The sequence below is a fragment of the Apis laboriosa genome, unplaced genomic scaffold, assembly GCF_014066325.1.
Source record: "Apis laboriosa isolate Shangri-la unplaced genomic scaffold, ASM1406632v1 scaffold104_cov149, whole genome shotgun sequence".
In the NCBI taxonomy this organism is placed as follows: domain Eukaryota; kingdom Metazoa; phylum Arthropoda; class Insecta; order Hymenoptera; family Apidae; genus Apis; species Apis laboriosa.
In genome coordinates, this window is record NW_025220694.1 from 939,931 (window position 1) to 962,227 (window position 22,297).

Sequence of the window (22,297 nt, forward strand, 5' to 3'; positions counted from 1 at the left end):
TCTTATTTCGAAAGTATAGTTTTTTTATAATTCTGTACTTATGCTCGTTATCGATACTCGTGGAACAAACGTTTGAAAGAAAAAGGATCATCGTTTCACCGTTGTATATTCGGTGTTCGCCACGCTCGATGTGATACGTTACTCTTGAATTTCTCTCCAAGAGTGGATTCTAGTCGGATTTTCGAATTTACCCGATTTTCTCGTATATTCACCTTCAATTTATCGCGAAGTAAAGGCAGATGCAAAGCGAATCGATCAACGAAAACTTGCAATTTCAATAGAAATTTCCTAGTTCTCAGATAACATATTAGATCGATCCCGAAATCTTCCAATTTCTTCTTCAACTTGAATTGAAAAAAATATATATATATACCAAAAAAGAAATTATAAAAACTCAAACTTTTTTCCAACTTCTTGACAAAAATGAAAAAAAAAAAAAAAACATCAAACGACTCAAGTTCCTCTCTTCGATTCTTTCGAATTTATAATTCTAAATTTCACCAAGACGAAGCTAAAAATATATACACTTTCGTCAAATTCCAAGATGATAGACGTATACAGAATTTCCGGGATATAAATCTCCGGAGGCAACAAAATACAGCCGCAAGATTAATACACTTCCCCCTACCACGCCGTGTCTCTTGAGTTTGACTGCGACAATCTCGAGGAAATCTCGCTCGATCATAGTCGGGAAATGCAGACAGATCCTTCCATAGCGGCGACGTTTAGATAAATAGGGGTGTATCCAAAAAGAGAGGGGGCTGCACCATACGAGGAGGGCAATAGCCGGGGATAAGCGAGGATGCGAAATGGCCTCGCCGTAACGGGAAAAATACGAAACGCGTGCTGTGTACGTTTCCTCTCGTAGTTTTCCTCGTCTAGACGCGTGCGTATGTATACATGTATGTATACAACCGGCGATAATACATAACCCTCCCCCTGTAGGGGAGGCGGCCAGGATACTCGAAGACTCGAGGCAACGAGATTACAGGAGGGAATAAGAAGAGGGGAGGGAAAATTTTTTAACCGTTCAAATTAAGAATAAATTACTCCCTTACTCCGTCGAATTATTACACTGGATATTAATTTTTTAAATTTCGAAATCATTCAAGAGTGGAGTCGAGTGATTATTCGTCGATGAGTAAATATGAGTAAATTAAACTATACTCGATGTTTGTCGATTAGCTCTTAACTCTGGAGTGGGGGAAGGCCTCGTTTCCTCGTTTTCCTACCCTCTTTTTTCTTTTTATGGGCCCACCACCATCGACACCACCACCACAACTCCTCTGCAAACTATGGATTATCGGTTTCCACTATCCCCCACCACATTGGATCGCATTGATAGTTGAACGGGAACCATCTAACAATGGACGAACACTCCGTGAGATTAGGGGGCACTTTATAAATGGCCGGCCACCAGGGGAATAGCTGTGAAACGTTATCGACAAGTTCGATGACACGCGTCTCGCCGTTAGTGCTTGTGCTCTGTGGTGTTTAACTGGCTTTCTAAGTGGCTGGTAGTCGGCCGACACGCCACGGGTGAGTAGAGAAGGTATATACGTAGCCTGGAAGGTATAGCGGGCCCTCGATGGGTTACCCAGCTTCCTCGTGGTGGTGTTCGCGGTGACATCGGCGCAGACAAGATGTATCGATTACTGATACTTAAGCATTGGCGGCGTGTGCGATGAGTTGGACGGCTAGCGTCGTCGTTTAGCAGAGACGAGATTTTCTCGGGGTAAACGTTCGCCTGTTCGATTTTCGTGCGAGCTGGTAATTAGTCCCCGCGATTGACGCGCAATTAGAGTAGCGGGTGAAAAAAGAAAGAAAGGTATCGAGAGATACCTTGTTTCGAAAATTTCTTCCATCAGTAATTACAACTTGTGAATGCATGTAATGCCATGGAATTGTTAAAAATATTCGCGTCGAAGACGAGTTTTTGTGATTATAATTACTTTTAATCCTGTTTTACGTTTAATCCTGTTTATGATCTGAAAAAGATCAATGATGGAAGATTAAATAGTTGCGAGATAAGAAATATAGAGATAAGAAATTATTGGATATTGTGTCACACACGATGCGTGAAACAACCCTTATTTTCTATCCAGTTTCATTTTTATAAGAACAATTTTTAAAAAATTCTTTACAAGATATTTCTTCTATACACACGTTGTTAATAATTCTTAACGGGATATCTACGAAACTATTGTTTAATCACGTAATATCGCTACGTGTAATCGTTTTAAACTAACCCCATTATAAGGTGTGCCGTGTTTCGAAAACAAGGTATCGTCTTTGGCAATTATCGATAATCGATAGATGATGGTTCCGTTACGATGTATCTAACGAATTACACGTGTGTATAGCTTGATAATTCGAGACAGCTAATAACAGTTTCCACCGACTATTTGATAAGCTGGTGTACAGCTATTAACATTTGATAAATGATCCGGTATTAAAGGCTTAGCCGGCCGCTGGTTCAATCGTCAATGGCCGCTAATGAATAAACATCAAGTAACCGGCGAAATTAGACCACTCTACATGTTCACGGCGCAAGGATGTATTAAATCATTCGATAGCTAGTTAACAAGCGATGCGATATTGAAACGACGAAATTTCGTGGCGGGAACCAGTTCGAGGCAAGTATCAATGACCTCAAACCCGAACAAACGATATATATATATATATAAAATTGTTTGAGAGAATATTTATCGCTTGGTTAAAAATATAATAATAATTTGAATAATTGAGAATGACGGTAGGTATCTCGTTTTATGCATGATAATACAGTTGGCTGATATTCCGGATAGTTAAGCGAGCGGGCCTGTATTTCGACAAACCGGTTAGAATCCTAATTTGCTCATCAAAGTCGGTACGCGATACCCAAGCAATATGTACACACGTGTCTGTATTTCGATCGACTGCATAATGATAATATATAGAATTGCTGATGGCATTGCAAGCAATTCCTAATGAGGTATTTAATCCTGAAGATGGAACCTCCATTCCAATCAGAGAATTTCATGCGTTGAATGTACGCACGTGCGGGTAACATTCTCCACTCGGATAACAATTTGCCCATTTAATATAACGATATTAAACTAAATTTAATCGAAACTATTGCGATTCTTCTCTATTCACCGATTGATACGATTCTATACGAAAAATAATTCGAACGTTATATATTTACGGAAAATTGTTTGATTAATTTATACTCATATACATATATATATATATATATACGCGGGAGCTGTATATCGTGGATGTTTGTCAAACAATCCGAAGCATTTGGGGAATTTTCGAACGCGTTCGGCAATCTACGAGACGATGTTGCGAAGCTTGTATCCTCGCTGGAACAAGCCACTAGGAACATTTTCCGTGATGCTTGCAACTTTGAAAGATTATAACTCGAACGGAAGCGTTATACGAGGCGAGGCTTATATCACGTTGTTTCGTTACAACTAGAACGAGAAGGCTGACGAGAACAGGGGAAAATCTCATTTTGGTAAACGATGCGGATACCTGGAAACGAAAGTTTCCCGCGTCGAGTTTAAAATCGATTAATTAATAATATTATCGATTGGTCTGACAATTTTGAGGAGAATCGATAAAATTCAATCAATTTTATTAATGGATTCGATAGTTTCTGTAAATTGTATGTACAATTTCCTTCCTTCGACGTTCCAACGTGAGTGCTAGGGAAATGAAATTTTCACCGCGTTGTGTTTTCATTTTTTGTCCTTGCGCGTGTAGCGTTAGAGCTTTTATTCGGAGAATCCATTTCCTGCGTGGCGACAAATATTCGAGTTACAATAGAACGCAATATCCTGGACAGATTTTTTTCAACATTATAATTCAACATTTTCAAATCTGTCAATTTTTATTTTAACGTTAATCATTTTCTTGATCGATCCTCATTCGAGATAAATATCTCGAAATTTTTTTATTCAAATGAGATATTTATATGGAAATAAAAATCGAAAGTATCTCAACGTATACGAAATTACACGCGTTATTCTCATCAAATGACTCGTAACGCTTGCTCAAACGGCTCCTTTCTTTTGAAAGGAGTTTGTTATTAAGTGACTTGTTTTTCTCAATCAAGCTAATCATACTTTTCTTACTTAGCGAGAAAAATATTTGTTTTTATTATCATTATCTTACAAATTTACCTAACCTAAAAATTCTGATGTTAATGAAAGTTTATATAGAATGTAATGGACTATTCATTTCTTAATGGAACTTTGAAAAGAGTGAAATCAATCGTTAAGGTAATTTTGTTCTAACTAAAGTTATACCTACTTAAAAACCGAAAAAAAAAAAAAATAATGAAACTGTAAGGATACATTTGAGAATATTATTATTATTCAATAGTGAATAAGTGAAAGTTATTTCTGAATAATCAATTTTAATTTAATGCCTGATTGCGAGAAATATTCTCGAAAACAATTCTCGAGAGGTTGATTTCAAAAAAAATCTATACTTTCTTACATAGGATATTAATATATTCGTGGAACAAAAGATCGATTTTCTAGAAAGCAAATCAAATATAAAAGCCGATAGACGTACAAAGCACAGGCTTATTTATTAAGTTTATTTCATTTAAGTCTATTAAATGAAGAACGACATGCCGGAAATAAAACTGTCTAGCTTTGCTCTATCTCTTGCTTCATCTAATACAAATTTAAATTTCTTTTAAACTTCTCGTCCACCAGTGTTGCTTTAACTTTTACTATATAATATTAACGCATATTGTGCATAATCCATTATGCTCTACACGCAAAGTTTCATCAACAAAGTTCATAAAAATTTTCCTCCTGACAACTCATCAATCGAGTTTACACGGGCTAATATAATTGTACGTACAAAATGCATACAAAGATTTCTACCTCTCGTTATATACAGAAAAAAGCTCGATTCTTGCTCGACTCGACTCGAAACAAAACAAGAAGATTGCACGCGCGAGAGAGATTCGCGTCATCAATTCGCAGTTTTCTCGCATTATCAGATCTCCTCCCCTCCAAACGAACGTTAACGAACGTTAAATGCGTTCACTGAAAGCTTTAACTCTCATCCACCACCGGGTCTCCTTCCTTTCTCGATTATTCTTTTTTCTCCTTTCTTCTCGCGAACGAAGGTTCCCCGGTTTCCGGGGAGCATTTCTCAAACTGCAATTTCCTCTGCTACTCCCATTACGGCCCTGTTGGTTACACAAATCGCAAAGGCATCATTAACAGATGAAGATAATTACAAAGCGGTACCCGTGGCGTTGTTGCACAGTGCTATCCACTGGGCTTCTGGGCAATCGAGCGTGGATTTAATATCTGCGAATGGTCACGCTGGTTTCACCGCGTGTTCACGCCATTCGGAAGGCGTGATACGAAGCGAAATGGGGTTTTGAGAGAGGGGGGGGGGGAGGGTATAAAAACTTGGGCGAGAAATTTCGATTGCGACAGGATTCATTCGGTTAGATAAAATTTCGAAATGAAACGTTTAATTCGAATTATAAATTCGAAATATAAGAATCATAGTAGCGGATTTGGATGGATAGGTACAAGTTTTATAAAAGATCAAAGAAATGAATATTTAATTGGCATTGGTATAATTTATGGTTAGCGGAAGTTTCTATTTATTGGTAATTTATTCAGTTTATATTTAGAATATTCTTGCGATTAATTGGAAATTTGTTAATCAATGATTTAATTATTCATTCAATTTATTATTCGAAATTTAGCAGAGGAGATATTTGGTTAGTTAAGTAGAAAGGAGCAAATCCAATTTAAAGAAATATAAGCGTTTGTTAATATTGGGAATATTGAGATTGAATAATAATAGTAATTTGTCCTTATTTAAAAAACAAATCCAAATTGAAGTATAATTAATTCTCATAAATAACATCTACACAGAATGAATTTTAATTTTTGAATCAAATATTTTAAATGTTATGATAAAGGAAGAAATGGATCATTTTCTATATTTTTAGGCTTCTTTTGTAAAAATTTTAAATTTGGAATGTCGACGATGAGATCCATCAATGAGAGATTAAATATTAATATATTTAATAATATATTTCATGTTTTAATAACTGTCTAGTTTTATTTAACTTTTTCCAATTTTACAATATTACTCTACTCTTTTTTTTTTTTAAAGTTTTATTTTATCTAAAACAAGATTTCAATCGATAAAAGTATCATATTTTTATTTATTTTTACGAAATAACGAAAAATTCTACGTTTGATTTTTACGTGATTTCAAACATATGCGAATATATATTCTTTTAGCGAATTTTTTCGTGTATTTGATAAGCGCAAAGAAAAATTCTTTCAAAAAAAAAAAAAAAAATAATAAAAATTTTTGATAATATAAAAATGAAATATAATTAAATTTAACTTAAAAGTAACTGGTTGATTAATGTTTACCTGAGGGTAATTCTAATCATTTATTCTACACCTTGAGTGCTTTATCTAGATAAAAATTGGTTAAAAATAAATAAAAATATGATAATTTTTTTCCAAACTTTCCTTCAAAAATTTTATTTTAACGATGAAATAACTTTTAAAAAAAATTAGAATAACAGATAAAAAAATTAGAAGCTTCTGAAACCTAGCAATAACCACCAATAATTATAATAAAGTAGCTTTGGTAGTAAAAATAAATAACCATCGTAGAAACATCTACACAAATCACAATCTCGAATCCACGTTAACTTTATTGAATCTTCTATTATTCAAAATTTCCAAATTTATTCTTCTCGAATAAATGGGAAGGCGAATAAATCGACGAAGGATGGCGATAGATGGCGATCCTTGCTTAAAATCTATCTCCGATCTTCCCTGGATATTAACACCGAAAATTCAATTCGGTTTATCGGCGACGTTATCGTGAGCGTCACCGTGAGCTGTCAGCCAAACGTTTCACTGTATCACGGCAGAACAACGGGACAATAATTTCAACGTACGTGTACTCGCCGTGTCAGTTCCATCGATACCGTTCGCTTGACGGTTCATCATTCGTGTCGCGGCCACGAGATACGTGGCCGCCGCCGATCGATGGGCCCAATTTTTATGATCCGGCATAGAAAACGAGAAGGAAATTGCCATCGTGTCGAAAGACAAGGTTTTTACGAGCGAAAGTTGCGACAGCAACTCGGTTTGATGCCCGCTACGTGTCGTAAATCATCGTTTCCCGAATTTCGAAAGGCTATTTCACAGGAACACGGTTTAAGGAACCGTGGTTAATGAGAGAAGAGATTAGCGGTTGAATACATATGCATTAATAATTTTTTCACGGTACCAGCGTACACTGAATTAATTTCTAATTATTATCGCAAGAGTAACGGCGTGGAAAGAGAGAAAGAGAGAGAGAGAGAGAAAGAGGTGTGTGATGAAATATCGGCAATTATTTTCAATCTGTCAAAATGTGCATACCGTGTAGATATTAATGACACGAGATTACGTGTATTTATTGCGAACGGGTATCGTAGATTGGAGGAACGTTGACTGTTATTATGCTGTGTATAATATGAAAATGTTTATTATTAATATCTATGGTATCGCGTTCTTTATAAGTTTAATATGAAAATGGATGAAATTATCGTTTCTCTCCTTTTATTTTAAACGATAGGTCAATTAATTCTCGATCTACGAGAAATTGAATTTCTACGCTATTTGTTATAACATTTGTTATGTTAATTAATTAAGTTCAATTATATTTTAATTTTTGTATCATTTGGTAGTATTTTTAGTATAGTATATAAAAATTTGATATTATTTCTTCTTTAACCAATACAAGTTAAAATTTCCCAAAATTCTTCTTACGTTTATATTTTATTTTAGTAGATTTCTATTTGCAGAAACGATTTTATTTATTATTATTCTAAATCTCTATATTTAAATTGCATATTGGATATTTGGCCCGTAACAGCACGATTACTCTTTTGCATTTTATCTCGCGCAATTTTACATTTATTTATATCAAATAATTACGTACCCGCAAAAGGTTAATTTATCTTCATAATTATTATGATTTATCAGCTTTAATTTATTATCCATTTGTTTGAATTTTTAAATAAAAATAACATTTCAGCTTATTCACTTATTTTATAAAATCCACTAACCAATTTATAACTGCCAACGTTGCCAATATACCTCCAATTTATGTATCACGTTACTCGACCTCTTTTCTTATTACGAGGATCTCGATTTCAGACAAGCTGATATTTCTTTGAAATTGTCCAAGCAGGTTAATCCTCCGTAAATAACATAATACCGATCCCTCGAGTCGTAACTCGTTCGATGTCAAACTGTTACGAACATATATCGTATCGGTTAAGGAAAAGGAAGCTTTCCATACATCGTGAAATATCTTTTCCGCGCCACGGAAGTCGCAGATGTAGTCGTAGCCTTTATGCACCGATCAGATGCAGAATCGTACATCTCCCAATCGAATTTATTAATGCAAAATCGGACATCTGGTTGAACGTATTTCGGTTGAACAGATTCCAAACCGGTTAATAAAATTTCTATGCCAGTTTCATTTTGAAGCGATAATAGAGAACGATAAAGAATTCTCAGGATCTTTCACTCTCTCTCTCTCTCTCTCTCTCTTTTTCTCTATCCGTCTAATTTCTCTCTGGAATAATTCACGATGTACGAAATCGTTTTCGAATGCATTAAACTTTTTGATTGAATCTCTCTGGGTATTCGACTGGATTTCGTTCTTTCTTCTATCGATTAATTTGCACGATTCAGATGTGCTCTGTAAATAATCAAATTGCATCGTGGGTAATTTAATCTGTTTCGAATTTATCTTATCGTTCGAAAACTCTGTTTTCTGTCCTATGATAAAGATAGTGGTTACACGTGGTATATATTGAACGATGATTATGATCACAAAAATAATGAATTTTTCCAGAAATCATATCTGTTTCGTAGCTATATTATGCAATCAACTATATCTAATTTGCAACCAGTTCGTGTGTAACGTTAACATTAATATTTTTTTTGTTTCAGATTAAAAGTTTTCATAATTTAACATCTAACATTTTATAAACGTAATCCTCACAATGCAGCATTTAGTTATCTTTCATACATTTTTAAATTATCAAAAGTAATAACGCAAAATATCACAAGTATATAATTTTTTTAACCTGGTAATTAAACAAGTTAAATTTGTTAAACGCAGCGGAGTTAAATTTTCAATGTTACTGTTACATTTATAACTGGGATATTAAGCTCGATATAAAAGAACGAAACAATGTAAATGTAAAAAATTAATATCGATATCATTCGTAAATAGACGTCCAATGATTCTTTCCAACGATGAATAAAATAGAAATTAGAAGAATCTAATTTAATTTTCCTATTATGTCGTCACCCATTTACGATCACCCTTTTCGCATCTTCTTAAAAATTGTACGATGATGTTTGATCGTACCCTCCAATCCAAGATCCATTCCACATCGTTAGTCATCGATAATGCCATTCCAAGGCTCGTTGATCGCCCGCGAAAGATATTAATTGGGGCGAAATGGAAAGCATTATTTATTTTATCGCATTTACGCAGCATCCGATCCCACCGTTTAGCGAATACACCTTAGATCGCCTTAAATGAAAAATTCCTAGATTTACCTCACGGTTGACTTTATTCCCCCTAATCCCCTTCGCCGGTAGCATTAAACGAGCGCTCAATTAAATTAAGACTATTAAGGGCGCTTATTGCCTCCTTCAATCGCGTAATTTATTTCACCATAGCTTAATGCATTTCTACAGTAAAGTTATAAATTTATCAAGCTTGTCAAAAGCTCGAGACATTTCGCCCTCTGGTCCTCTCTTTCTGAAAATGGCCGCGCCCGTAATAGAGCTAACTTCCTTATATCTGGGAAATTACGCCTATCGGCCTGTGTTTCTCTTCTTCTCTTCGTGTACGCGACAAGAAGAGAATCGATGATGCGACGGAAGTGCATGCAATTACCCCGCTTTTATATCGTACGTATAATTGACAATCATATCGCCAAGCTTAATATGGGTAATCGTGTTAATTAATTAACGCAGCTATGGTGCGAGGTAATTAAAGTATCCGTATTATATTTAATGAACGGAAATTTTATACAGGCGGCCGATCGTAAAATTTAATGGGAAGGGTGGATGACTTTTTTTCTTTTTTTTTTCTGAAAGTTTTAACAGGGGAATCGATCAATTTTCAAATTAAGAGAGAGAGAGAGAGAGAGAGAGAGAGAGATTGGAGGATGTACACTACCACGGTGACTACTCGGCACGAGGAGAAGAAGAAGGACGAGAATCATCGAAAGTTGGAGGAGGACGTGGAACCAGTTCCACTCGCCGGGAAACGAACCCCGGCCAGGTTACGGATAATATGGCGAAATGTGATTGGTATCATTGTGCTTCATTTCCTCGCCGTTTACGGTTTCGTGAACGGTTATCGTGATGCCAAGCTGTGGACATGGATTTGGAGTAAGTATATCGTGTTTCGGTTTACTTTCTTTCTTTCTTTTTTTTCCTCCCTTTCGAATTTTTCTTTTTATCGAATTTCTCTTTTTCAGTATTCAAATTGATTTGTCGATCATTCGAATATTTTTATCAAGAGAAAGTTGAGTTTTATTCATTCTTTTTTCAATAATAGGGAGATAATAAGGCCGAGACTTTTCTTTCGACCGAAACCGTTTGTTTTTTTTTCTTTTTCACGTTACGTTATTTTCATCAAGATATCGTGTACGGTGTTGTTGCCGGCTTCGGAATAACAGCAGGGGCTCATCGACTGTGGGCGCATAAAAGTTATTCCGCCAAGACTCCTTTGCGAATCTTTTTGGCTTATTTGTATTGCATGGCTGGACAGGTAAGTTAAACTCTTCTAATAAGATCTTTTCGAAATCAAATTTTTTTTCAGGGTACTTTTTGGACCTCTAACTTTTTCTCCCCTTCGTTCATTATTCCATTCTAATTTCTTTCGTTCAATAATTATTAAAAATATACTTTCTAAAATTGATTGAATCACTTAAAACACACAATTATCTCTCATCTTGCTTAAAAGATTTTTTTATCCTCTTCTTGAATTTTCATTATCATACTCACAGAGAAAAATAAAAAAGTCCAATTACGAAGCAATTAAATTATCTCGAATAATTGTCAAAAATATTCACTTTTATAGTACGCGACAAAAAGATAGCACGTTATCTAATAATTTCCAGCGAGTTCAATAAGATTGAGAAAATTTTTCCCAATTCCTGAACAAATACGAAACTTTTTATTTTCTATCACTCTTATTCTTCATACAATAAAACAAATTCCATATCATCAAGTATATTTCGTACGAAGCATTGGAACATCGAGAATTACAGGATACGTGCAATCGTTTTGTCGTGTAAGTATATCCCGAATGACATCACAGATATTTTTTTTCCCATTCGATCAGACGCACTTTTACAAATGGATACGGGACCACAGGACGCACCACAGATACACGGAAACGTGCGCTGATCCACACGACGCGACTCGTGGATTCTTCTTCTCCCATATCGGTTGGCTGATGGTTAAACGGGACCCGGCAGTGAAGGAGTACGGCAGTAAAATCGATATGAGCGACATCGCAGCCGATCCTGTGATAAAATTCTTCGACAAGTAAGACATCTTACCCCTTGAAACGGCCATAGGAGACGCGGCACGCGCTTTTACCGTCCATCGTATTTACACCGGTTTGTTCCAATGGATTCATGAATTTCTCGCACCCGTTGAATTTTGATCGAGTTGAAACCGAAATATTCTCCAACAGAAGGCGCAACAATTTGCGCTCGTTGAAAAAGCTGGCTTCCCCCCCTCCCTGAGGAATTTCTCCTTAACGTTTCCTCCAGTTATTGTCTCCGTTCCAGGTATTACGAGGTCATTATGCTCACGTTGTGCTTCGCGATGCCGATATTGGTGCCGATCCTTGCATGGGACGAGACGTGGTTCATAAGCGTTCACGCGGCCCTCATTCGCTACGTGTGGTCGTTGCACGCAACTTTTATCGTGAACAGTTTCGCCCACATGTGGGGAAATCGACCGTACAACAGGCAAGTCTCGCCGCGTTGTTCATCTCTCCCTTCCTCCTTTACAAGTTAATTAAAACTTTGAAACGAGCGAGGCGAGGCGAGGCGAGGCGAGGCAAGGCGAGTTTTTCAAGCGCGATTTAACCCCGTTTCCTCCGGCTGCAGGAGGGTGAAACCGACGGAGAACCCGGCAGTGTCTTTCTTCGCACTGGGTGAAGGTTGGCATAATTACCATCACTCCTTCCCGTGGGATTACAAGGCTGCTGAACTGGGCGCGTACGGCCTGAATCCAACCACCGGTTTCATAGAGTTGATGGCGCGTGTGGGGTTGGCATACGATTTAAAAACACCGAGGGAGGAGTTGGTCGATCGTACGATCGCGAGGAAGGGTGACGGTACGAGTAGCCTATGGGGACGCCGGAGATGTTGAGAGGAAAGATTTCGAAAAGACTGGATTAAGATGAAGATATGTAACGAATATGTGTAGAAGTTTTTGAATATATGAAAAAAATTTTAGAATTATAGAGAAAGGATCACGTTATCGAGAAAAATATCTCACAATTTCGAAGCTTCGAAATTTCGATTTTGAATAATCCTAAAAATATATTCGGTATATTCGTTGGATAAAAATGATATTCTTATAAATAATGATAGAATAGCTCAGTGAAATATGGAATATTCAATAATTTGAACGAATTTCCATAAAAGAAATTTTATTTTTAACTAACAAAAAATTTTGTAAAATTTTGAGAGAGAAAGAGGATATATAGAAAAGGTCTACGAGGATATATTCGTTCCAAATAAAAAGTATATATATATATTCGTTAAATATCAAGTTAATAGAAAAATTCTAAAAAGAAAAAAAAGATGAAGGCCAAATTATAGAAATATTTATCCTAAAGGTTCCCTCCGGCAAGCATCCCGAACATTCGTATCTTAAAAGAAAGGAAAAATAGATTAACGAGAGATATCATTTTTAAATAGATGGAGTCCTCTTTACTCGAATACCGACATCGAATATTTGACATCAGATTTGTATGCTTCGGACGTCACGCGAATCTTTTCACCTTGTCACTCCACGTTTATTTAACACGTTGACGCGTATCGGTCTAGATCAGGAATATGCGTGAGCACGTACGCGTCATAATACCGATAAATGCACGAATAAACAGTTTCGTCGTTTATACATGTGTCCGCACACACATACACACATATACTTTCCTCCATCTCATATTCGAGTATATTTATTAAAGAAGACCGAGGATCGGTGAAATCGAAGCGACGAATACGTGTTACATTATACGTGTAATGGCCGTGTTTAAAATACGTAGGGCGATTACAGAAGGTAATCGGGATAGATTCGCGTTAATTAGCGAGGATATTTGCAGTGACACGTTACACTGTATCGGAGATGGAACGAGTGAAACGAGAAAGCGTACAGGATGCTTTCATGGAAGCTTGTCTCGCAAATGCAAATAACATTTGCAAATGAAACGAAATAAGGCTTACTTTGCCAAGGAACTTCACGAATTTCCCCCGTTGTAGCATACACAACCGTCAGCGTTGAGCTGACAGCAAACTTTAAACATGGTTCGCAGCGTTTGCTGCGAGCTTCAAATTCTAACGGGTGCGGCGTGGAAACGTGAGAACTATTTATTTCGATATATGTATGTATGTATGTATATATATATAGTGCGTGCGAAGCGCTTTTAAAAGGGAAACGTTTTCGAACGTGGCTTGTTACGCATCGCGTTGTTCATTTATTCAAGAAGTCCGTAGAAGAGTTGTCCAAAAGCGGCCTTGTTCCGACCCGGCATTAAACCGGTGAAAGCAAAGGCGAAGGGTTGTCGTTTCAGAAGGTACGGTAATGAATGCTGCAGTAATGAACCGTGTTTACCTTATGCATTCGACTTGTCAACCCGTGTGCAACACGGTTTATTTTCGGTTGGTCCTCCGCTGCTTTTCATTGTTGTCTTCGAAACCGACCATTTTCGGGAGGAAATTTATTATACGAAGACGGAAATAAAGAAAATATTGTAAAATATTACGAATTATCGACAATTTTTAATAAAATTTCCTAATCCTTGATCGATTTTTTTTTTCAAATAAATTAGCTAAAGCGTTGCTTTTTATCGCGTATTATCGTAATAAAATAAATTATTAATAATTACTAGAGCTACTAGAATATTTATTATTTATAGAGTAGGAATTAAATTCTTTACAATTAAGAAAACTAATAATTTTCCACCGATCCAAAATTAAATCGGTAATCTCGCGAAATAAGCGAGAAATTTTCAAGCAGACAAATAGCGGCTTTTAATAAGTTTTTAATCGTTCGCCAATCCAGTTCCATTTGTCGTTTAAAGTCGATTAACGGGCTGTTCAACTCAAAATCGAAACAATTCCGGTTGATTTCGGTCTAGGTATGGGGTACCGGAAATTTCGTATGAATTTTCATTCAGGTCGATCATTACCCGGTCGGTAATGATGGTCCCGCGTATTTTGCGTACACACGGCAACCACTTTCACTCGGACATACATGAGCATACGTATATATATATATAGCGCGAATTATTCAACGAAACAGCGAAAATTAATTATCGACGAAACAACGATCACTGAAGCATTAACGATGTAGTAATTACATGCTTTCTGCTCACTATACAAAGGGAAACACGTGGTGGTGTTTGCGATCGTTTAATATTTCGCAGATTTGTATTATCCCACGCGATAGATATCGTGCATAGATTACAAGCTTTATAAATATCGCTACCGTTTTATGCTCTCTATTGTTCGTTCCATGTTATTGTTCATCTATGCTCTAGATTATCGCCACTAGTATCCCTAGTTTATTTTTATACGAGGAAAAGAGAGAGAGAGAGAGAGAGAGAGAGAGAGAGAAAGAGAGAAAGAAAGAGAAAAAGAGAAATGCGAAGCGAGACACGAACTATCATAAAGTCAGGGAAAAATACACGTCGAGTTTCCATAAGTATGATACGAAGTCGGCGGCGTTTATAGCGAATATTTCATATTTATAGCCAGGACAGGACATTGTTTCACCGTATGTACGGCTGTCGTCGCAGCAGGGCCACTGACCTATGTATTTTTATCTTCGACAGATATTCTCGAATGATAGGTGGCCGATAATAACGGCGACTATAGACTATTTTTTTTTCCTTTTTTTTCCTTTTTTTTTTTTTTTTTTTTTTTTATTAGCTGCAGGGGTGTATAATCGTTTCGGAAGGAGAACAAGGTAAAAATGGGAACGATGGGTAATCGATTGTACGTTGTTGTATTTCAGAGAGCGTGATAAAAATTTACGCGGGATCGCGTAATAATTTTGTCGAATGGAATGGAGGAGATCGAGATGCAAATCGACTCGTATTCGACGGCTGTGAATCATTTCCTTTCTATATCTATAAGGGTGTTTTATATTCGAACAAGGGTGTAACCAAACGTTCTTTTTTTTTTTTTTTCCCGCTCAAACCTGGCATTTATCGATTCTGGTCACCTTTTAATTACTGGTCTCATCCAGCTTAAAAACCGATTTCGCGGCGAACCACTTCCAACATTTTTCCGGTAATTTTAGCATCGTGTATCGATTAACGATAAGAGACGAAATCACTGTCTGCGTTTTCTCACCCTACGGCTCCCTCCACGTACTTCTGCGCGCACCTCTGTCTCACCCTCGCGGCATCGCCGAGTATTTTCCTCCATGAATTTGTTATGACCATCGCAATAGAACGGATCGATAAGACACATTCTGTCTGTGCGCGGCTCTGATGTGTCTTTTACCGTCGCCTCGAGGCGGTGGAATAAATTTGAATCGTTGCACGTTATACAGAAAAGTATTCGCTCCGCTCCGATACCGCTAGCACAACAAAAATCAAATTTCCTTTGTTTCCATTCCTCCTTTTCCGCGATATATTGCAACCGTCTATATTTTCGTCTATCGTTTCTCCCTTTGTTCTTCTAATTAATTAATCAATCAAGAAAGATTTTTGGCTTGATATTTTTTTCACATTGAGAAAGAGAATTACGATTTTGTATCCATCGGTGGAGACATTGTACGATAAATATTACAAGCTTAATGCCTCGGCGGCGATACATCCGGCTAGTTATTAGGGTGAGCTCAAGATGTGCATTCAACGGGGCTTATTTCGAACTTATCCAACAAGTTTATACACGGTACAGGTGTGATTTACGTGTATCTTTTACGCGACGTGGCTTAAATTCGTGTTTAAATCCCTGTTACATCTATGCAAGGCCGGACTTTTCGGACTTTGTGGCAAGTTGTATGTCAGAGAGTTATGTTAATAGTTGATAGATATGAAAATATTCTGAATATTATCATTAAAGATTATACGATATAAAACGTGTGTGAACGAGATTCTTCTTATTTAAGAATAAAAAAAAAATTTTATCACGTTAATAATAATTTTTATTAAATTCATAATCGCATAATTTTTTCCCCTCCCTCTTACTCGACAAGAAACACAAACGAATGCATGTTATTACTTTGTCCCACGCAGAGATTGAATCGTGCATGCACGTTTCTGACACACATCTACCTAGAACTAGCCCTGTATCTATATCTCGATAAAGTTTACCATCGGCTGTTGGTTTTCATTATACTTGCTGATCCAGGCCACGATGCATTTCCGTCGTCGGGGTCAAAGCGAGCAGATGTTCTCCGCGAAACAAACTCCCCGTCCAAACCCGCCCCGTTCCTGTATATATATATATATTTATGTCAGAAATCAGGAATCAAAGATGGAGGAAGAATCCTCATTGAAAGCGGCCGACGAATTCGAAGCAACAGTTCGACGGTTTAATCCAATGTTTGATCCAGTGAAACGAGAGAAATGCGAGAGAGAAAGAGAATCAAAGACATTGCATTGCTCGCTAAAATGGTGAACAGAGAGAGAAGAGAACAGAAGGGAAGGCGGACAAACCGCGGCTACGACATTTTCGGCTCGTTTCGTTTCGTAAGGTCGTAAAAGAGGGGTCGTAAAAGCGTAGGCATTATATGGATCGAGCTCGAAGGCGACCAAAAAGCTGGTGATAATGGCGTGGAGAGTAGAGGCGACTCAAAGCTTGGAGGAGGAGGAGAAAAAAAAAAAAAATGAGCGAAAAAGTAGTGGCCAGCGAGAAAAGTTAGTAATGCCACGTCCACACTGATATTCGCGAATATCATCGCTGATTACATCCCTGTGTGTAACAAAGGTTTCACAAAGAATTCCTCTGTGAACACCGATTAAGAAGATGTCGATAGATCGAACCTATAATTCGCAAATAATCCGTAGTTCGATAAAATAATAGGCGAACTAATCTATCCACACAAGCTCTATCTTTAGAACCTTAGCTTGGAGACTTAGCTCGGCGTTAAAGGCTCTTAAAGGATTACCCTTATATTGCGAGCGAAAGAATCGTATCCAGAGTTGGTGAACGATGTAGGAGGCGGAATTAAGGGCAAGGCTTCTTATTCTTCGAAGGTGCGTTCGATTAGAGGGGAAGCTCTAAGCGCGAACCGATCGTCGCTTCGGCTTGCTTGCCAAGTATCAGTGCATGGAAAGTATTGTTTGGAAAGCAGCTCATCGCCAAGGGGCTCTCGTCAAAATCTCCAAGAACTTCGCTCGTCGGACTCGCCCGAGATCGATACGACTCCCTTCAACTACATGTGTAGCTACATGAAAAAAGTTCTGAACTTTTGACCCGGCGACGACCATTGTGCCAACCGGCAGACAGACGTTCGTTCCTCCGATCCTCCTATTTTCTTTCTCGTCGCTCGTGCGACGCGAGTTTTACGCGTGCCCGCGGGGGTGGTATTAAACCGCGTGCGGCTTCTGAGTATATGTGTATGTGTGCACAACATATAGAAAAAAAAGTCTGTTTCGAAAAGGTAATGAGAATTCGTAACACGGGGGCGATGCGTTTCGCTTCGAAGAGTATATATCGCTCTATATATATATATATATATATATATATATATATATATATAAATAATAACGCTTATTAGAACGGTTAATAAAAATAGAAATGGTAATGTTAACGATCATAGGCCATTAGTGGTGATATTGTAACGGTGGAACGAGAGTGGTGCTGTTGGAAACAATAATAAGAATAATGAAAAAACTTGCCACTGAACTTGCGATGAGCACGAGATAATAGGAGGGAAATGGAGGGATGAAACGGACGGTATTGCAGTTGGAACTGGATGCATCATCCGTGTCCGGTCGCGTTGTTGAACGAGAGCCACTAGGATTTTTCGCGGCTTGTTGCTCGAAACGCACGGTTTCTATGTATATTTTATTATTTACGTGGAAATATTTTCGCGGCGATCGTCGTAAATTTCTTTTTTTTTTTTTCGAGGGGGATCGATCATTTCCTCCCCCCTCTTTCCCCTCTTTCGTGTATATTCTTTTATTGCTCGATATATTCTACGTATAGATGTATATATATAGTGTATTAAACAAATAAAAACGTCAGCAGGTTTGATTAAATAAGCGTGTATCGCGAACGGAGTGGAAACGATATATTGGCCCCTTGTGTGTTTCGTTTTATGTTATTTACGTATACACGATAAAACCAATTTTTATATTAACGATATATACGAATCGAATAAAATAGTCGATTGAACGTTAAAAAATATATATATACATATTTGAAAAGATTCAAATCATTTGTCACGCTCGTACTTCTGAAAATATCCCTTTTCCCTAAATATCATTTTCCAGCGAAGATAAATCTTGTCCAGCTTGTCGGAAATGGATCGTTTACTCGAGTGTCCTTTCGTTCCCTTGTCTCACGGTTGACGATTCCGAGAGATCGCATTTCCTTTTTTTTTTTTTTTCTTCTTTTTCTTTTTCCCTTTCTTCCCTTTCCCCAGCATCAGGAATGAAGATAGCGAGGAAAAGAATTCCTCTCTTGAAAGATACTTTCCCCTCAATGTGGATCGTTGAAACGTGGAGAGGGAGTTGTTCCCAAAGAAGAACAATTCCGAGACGATTCTACGATAGAGGGATCGGGTTTTCTTACCGTGAGTGTGAGGATCGTAAAAGAAAAGGAAAGGAGAGAGTCCCGCTGCCGAAGCGAACTCTTTCAATGAGATACGTAATTTTATCGATCTTCTCGTCGTTAGTCGGTTCCCCGCAAGCTGTACGCGCCACGGAGCGCTGTGCACGATCCCGTGAGCGTTGGGATCAAATGGTAAAAAAGTACACTCGGTAAAAGGAGTGTACTTCTTTCGCGATAAAGAAAAGAAAAGAAAAGAAAAGGGGGAGGGAAAAAAAGGGAAGAGGAGGAAAGAAGAGAAGCAAAAGAAAAAAAAAGATAATTATATTGATCCGCATACTCTGACACCGCTCTGTTCCACCGACGGATAAATCTAGTAATTTAGCCTCGCGTATGGAAGCGTATCTACAGGTGGAGGCGCCTGCGCGTCAATCCTAGTTATTCGTAGATGTCACTCACACCTGCCTGATTACGGATATACAGCCGTCCCTAGCTGTATTCATCCCACGCGTGCTGCACTCGTAGCCAGGACGGAGGAATTTCTCTATATCAATTCATCTTGGATCGTGCCAACATTTTTTTTCTTTTTTGTTTATTTTCTCCACATCTCTCTACTCTCCACAGTTTTACTCTGCCCTTCTACCGCGTTTTTTGACGCTCGTGGCCTCATTTACGCAGCACTTTTGGTTACCGCGGTTTTGCTAATAGGAGCGATTGCATTGTGAATGGAAGCTGTTGGTTATTTCCACGATGGACGTTAAATGCGAATGCATGCTGGAATATTATTAAATGCGCGATCTTCTTGGATATTTTTTTTTTTTTTTTTTTTAAAAATTTCCTCTATTCGATGTTGTTGTCCGATTGATGCGCGATTGAAACGTGATCACAGGATAATGTGAATGTGATAATAGCGTGTTTAATTAATAATAGTAGTTTCATGTGTAAAGATAGTAGCATACGATGCGATGCATTTGTCCATTAGAACGACGTTAAAAGGCGGTTGTTTCGGTTTTAATAAAAATATACGATCAGATTTATTTGGAACGAAAGTTTCAAAGTTTACTTGAATTATGGGGCTTAAATCAATTACGTTGAAGGTGCACGGCTCGAGAACCCTCGTGTTTCCGATCGCACGAAAAAGTTTTGAGGTAGGTCGAGAGTAAACATTAATCTTTTTAAAGACTGTGAATTATTTCGCTCACCCTGTGTAACTGGTTCCGTCGAGACTGCCTCGTTGTAACAATCTTCACGGTCACTTTCACAACCACCGACGACGCGACAACACTATATGCTAGCCTTTTTTAGTCCAACCAAATTTCCTTATGCATTCTCGCATCGGTATATACTAATAATCCCGATTCACCAATCGTACGTGAAAAATTCAATAAAATCTCGATTATAAAAATTCAATAAAATCTCGATTGCGTAAAAATTCAAAATGTTGAAAATGTTGCGTGCCGATGCGAGAATTTCATGTTTTCATCCAGTTACCGGCCACCATTCTAATCGACGAACAACGTAAATCATCGCATTGATCGATGTGCGATTAAACGGATATACGATCATACGAATGTATAAACAAATACACGAATGGCGCGTGTACGTATGTATGCGCGTGCATTTGTCGATGGGGGAATGTATAAGTGAAACCTACCGACCGCAGTGATGGCTTGGGGTGTACTGAACATGAGGAGAGGGTTGGAAAACGATATGAAATCTAATCTAACCTTACCTGACCGAGTGGTACTGGCGCAGCGTGCGCCCTACAATGCGCTTGCGCGGTTGAAGCTTCACTTAAACTTTTCCGGCAATTTAAGCAATTAGGAAGGAAAGCGGAAACGGGATTAACCAATGCGTTCGATTCTTATTGGATAGCCGTTACTTTGTACGGAAGTGTTCCAGCTGTTGAAAGAAATCGCACGTGCTGAACTTCTTATAGGATTTGTCGATGAAGTTAACGGTTCTACAATGGATTCGAATTTTTCTAGTTTTAGCGGTACACGAGATGAATGAAAATATAAATGTTAAATGGAAACAATAATATCCTGTTATTTCGTTCGCTTTTTTAAATTAAGAATGAAGGGGAGAGGGGGAAATGTAAAGTTAGTTACAAAATTAGCATTAATTTAGCTTCAAAGTGAACTGAATATCTAACTTGTATGACTAATAAAAACTTAATAATTGTGTGGAATAATTTAAAAACTGAAATAACTTATTTAGTTATCGCTTATTCGATATAACATTCTATTTTTATTTATGGAATATTGTATCGTTGATATTATAAAATTTATTTGTTATATAATAATGAATTTTCTGAAATAGATTGACAAAGAATAAGGATTTAAGATATTAAATCAGAAATATAAGAATAAAATTGGGACAATAATAAAAATTGAACGAAAAGTAATAATTAAAATTGAAAATATTTCCAATTATTAAATATAAAATATACGAAATATAAGAAAGAATCTAATCTAGAGAATGAATTAAAATAATAAATAAATAAATAAATATTAATCTATGAATATTGAAATATTTGTAATCATTATGCTTATTGATGTGTATGCATTATTATATTCATAGATCTTTTGACTGCTATTAATAATAGACAGACTTATGTACGAGTTGAATTATTCATGAATTAAAAATTACACTCGTACTTTTTGTTATAATACAGTGAAAATAATACTAATTTGATTTTTTTATAAAAATAGATTTAAAATATAATGTTAATAAAATTAAATTTATTTATATATTATTATTTATATATTATATAACATGTATAATACATAATATACTACATAAATGTTAGTTCATGCAGAGCACAAAATGTCGTTTCATCAATTTCATCAAAGAACAATAAAACTAATCATATATTGTTCCTTGAGCATAAATTTTAAAGAACAAGTGTAGACAAAGAGAGCAAATAGTAGAAGAAGGATAGAGATAGCTTAAAAATTATGGAATCAGCGCCATCTTCAGAGTGCCGCAAATGAAACACATAGAAAGAATAAAAAAACAAAATGAAAAGGACAGAGATAGACTAAGAATTGATTATTAACGCCATCTTTCGATCCAATGCCAAAATCATTTCTCCAAGGATAAGGTAAAATAGAATAAGAAATAAAGTCTAACGCCATCTCTTGAGTAATTTAAAAAAAATACATTTTTTTAGTATCACGAGATGGCGCTGATTCTTAATTCTTATTCTACTTTATCTAAGCTAATTATATATTGTTCCTT

The 22,297-nt window shown here is 36.8% G+C and overlaps 2 protein-coding genes across 4 annotated transcripts in view; one reads left to right on the forward strand and one right to left on the reverse strand.

Moving 5' to 3' along the window:
- The window catches only part of LOC122715606 (follistatin-related protein 5-like), a 61,988-nt gene that overhangs the window by 38,278 nt on the left and 1,413 nt on the right, over nucleotides 1-22,297 (reverse strand). Inside the window, exon 1 of one of the 3 annotated variants that reach the window (XM_043938039.1) lies at nucleotides 20,257-20,692. The exons of the other annotated variants lie outside the window; for them this stretch is intronic. The gene's annotated coding sequence lies outside the window, so the exon portion shown is untranslated. Of the gene's footprint in view, nucleotides 1-20,256; nucleotides 20,693-22,297 lie in introns of those variants that run through there. 3 annotated transcript variants of the gene reach the window in all.
- On the forward strand, nucleotides 10,244-12,470 carry LOC122715763 (acyl-CoA Delta-9 desaturase-like). The gene is made up of 5 exons (XM_043938238.1): nucleotides 10,244-10,469; nucleotides 10,721-10,851; nucleotides 11,428-11,633; nucleotides 11,882-12,064; nucleotides 12,206-12,470. Exons 1-5 carry the CDS (start codon nucleotides 10,244-10,246, stop codon nucleotides 12,468-12,470), a joined length of 1,011 nt encoding a protein of 336 aa, XP_043794173.1.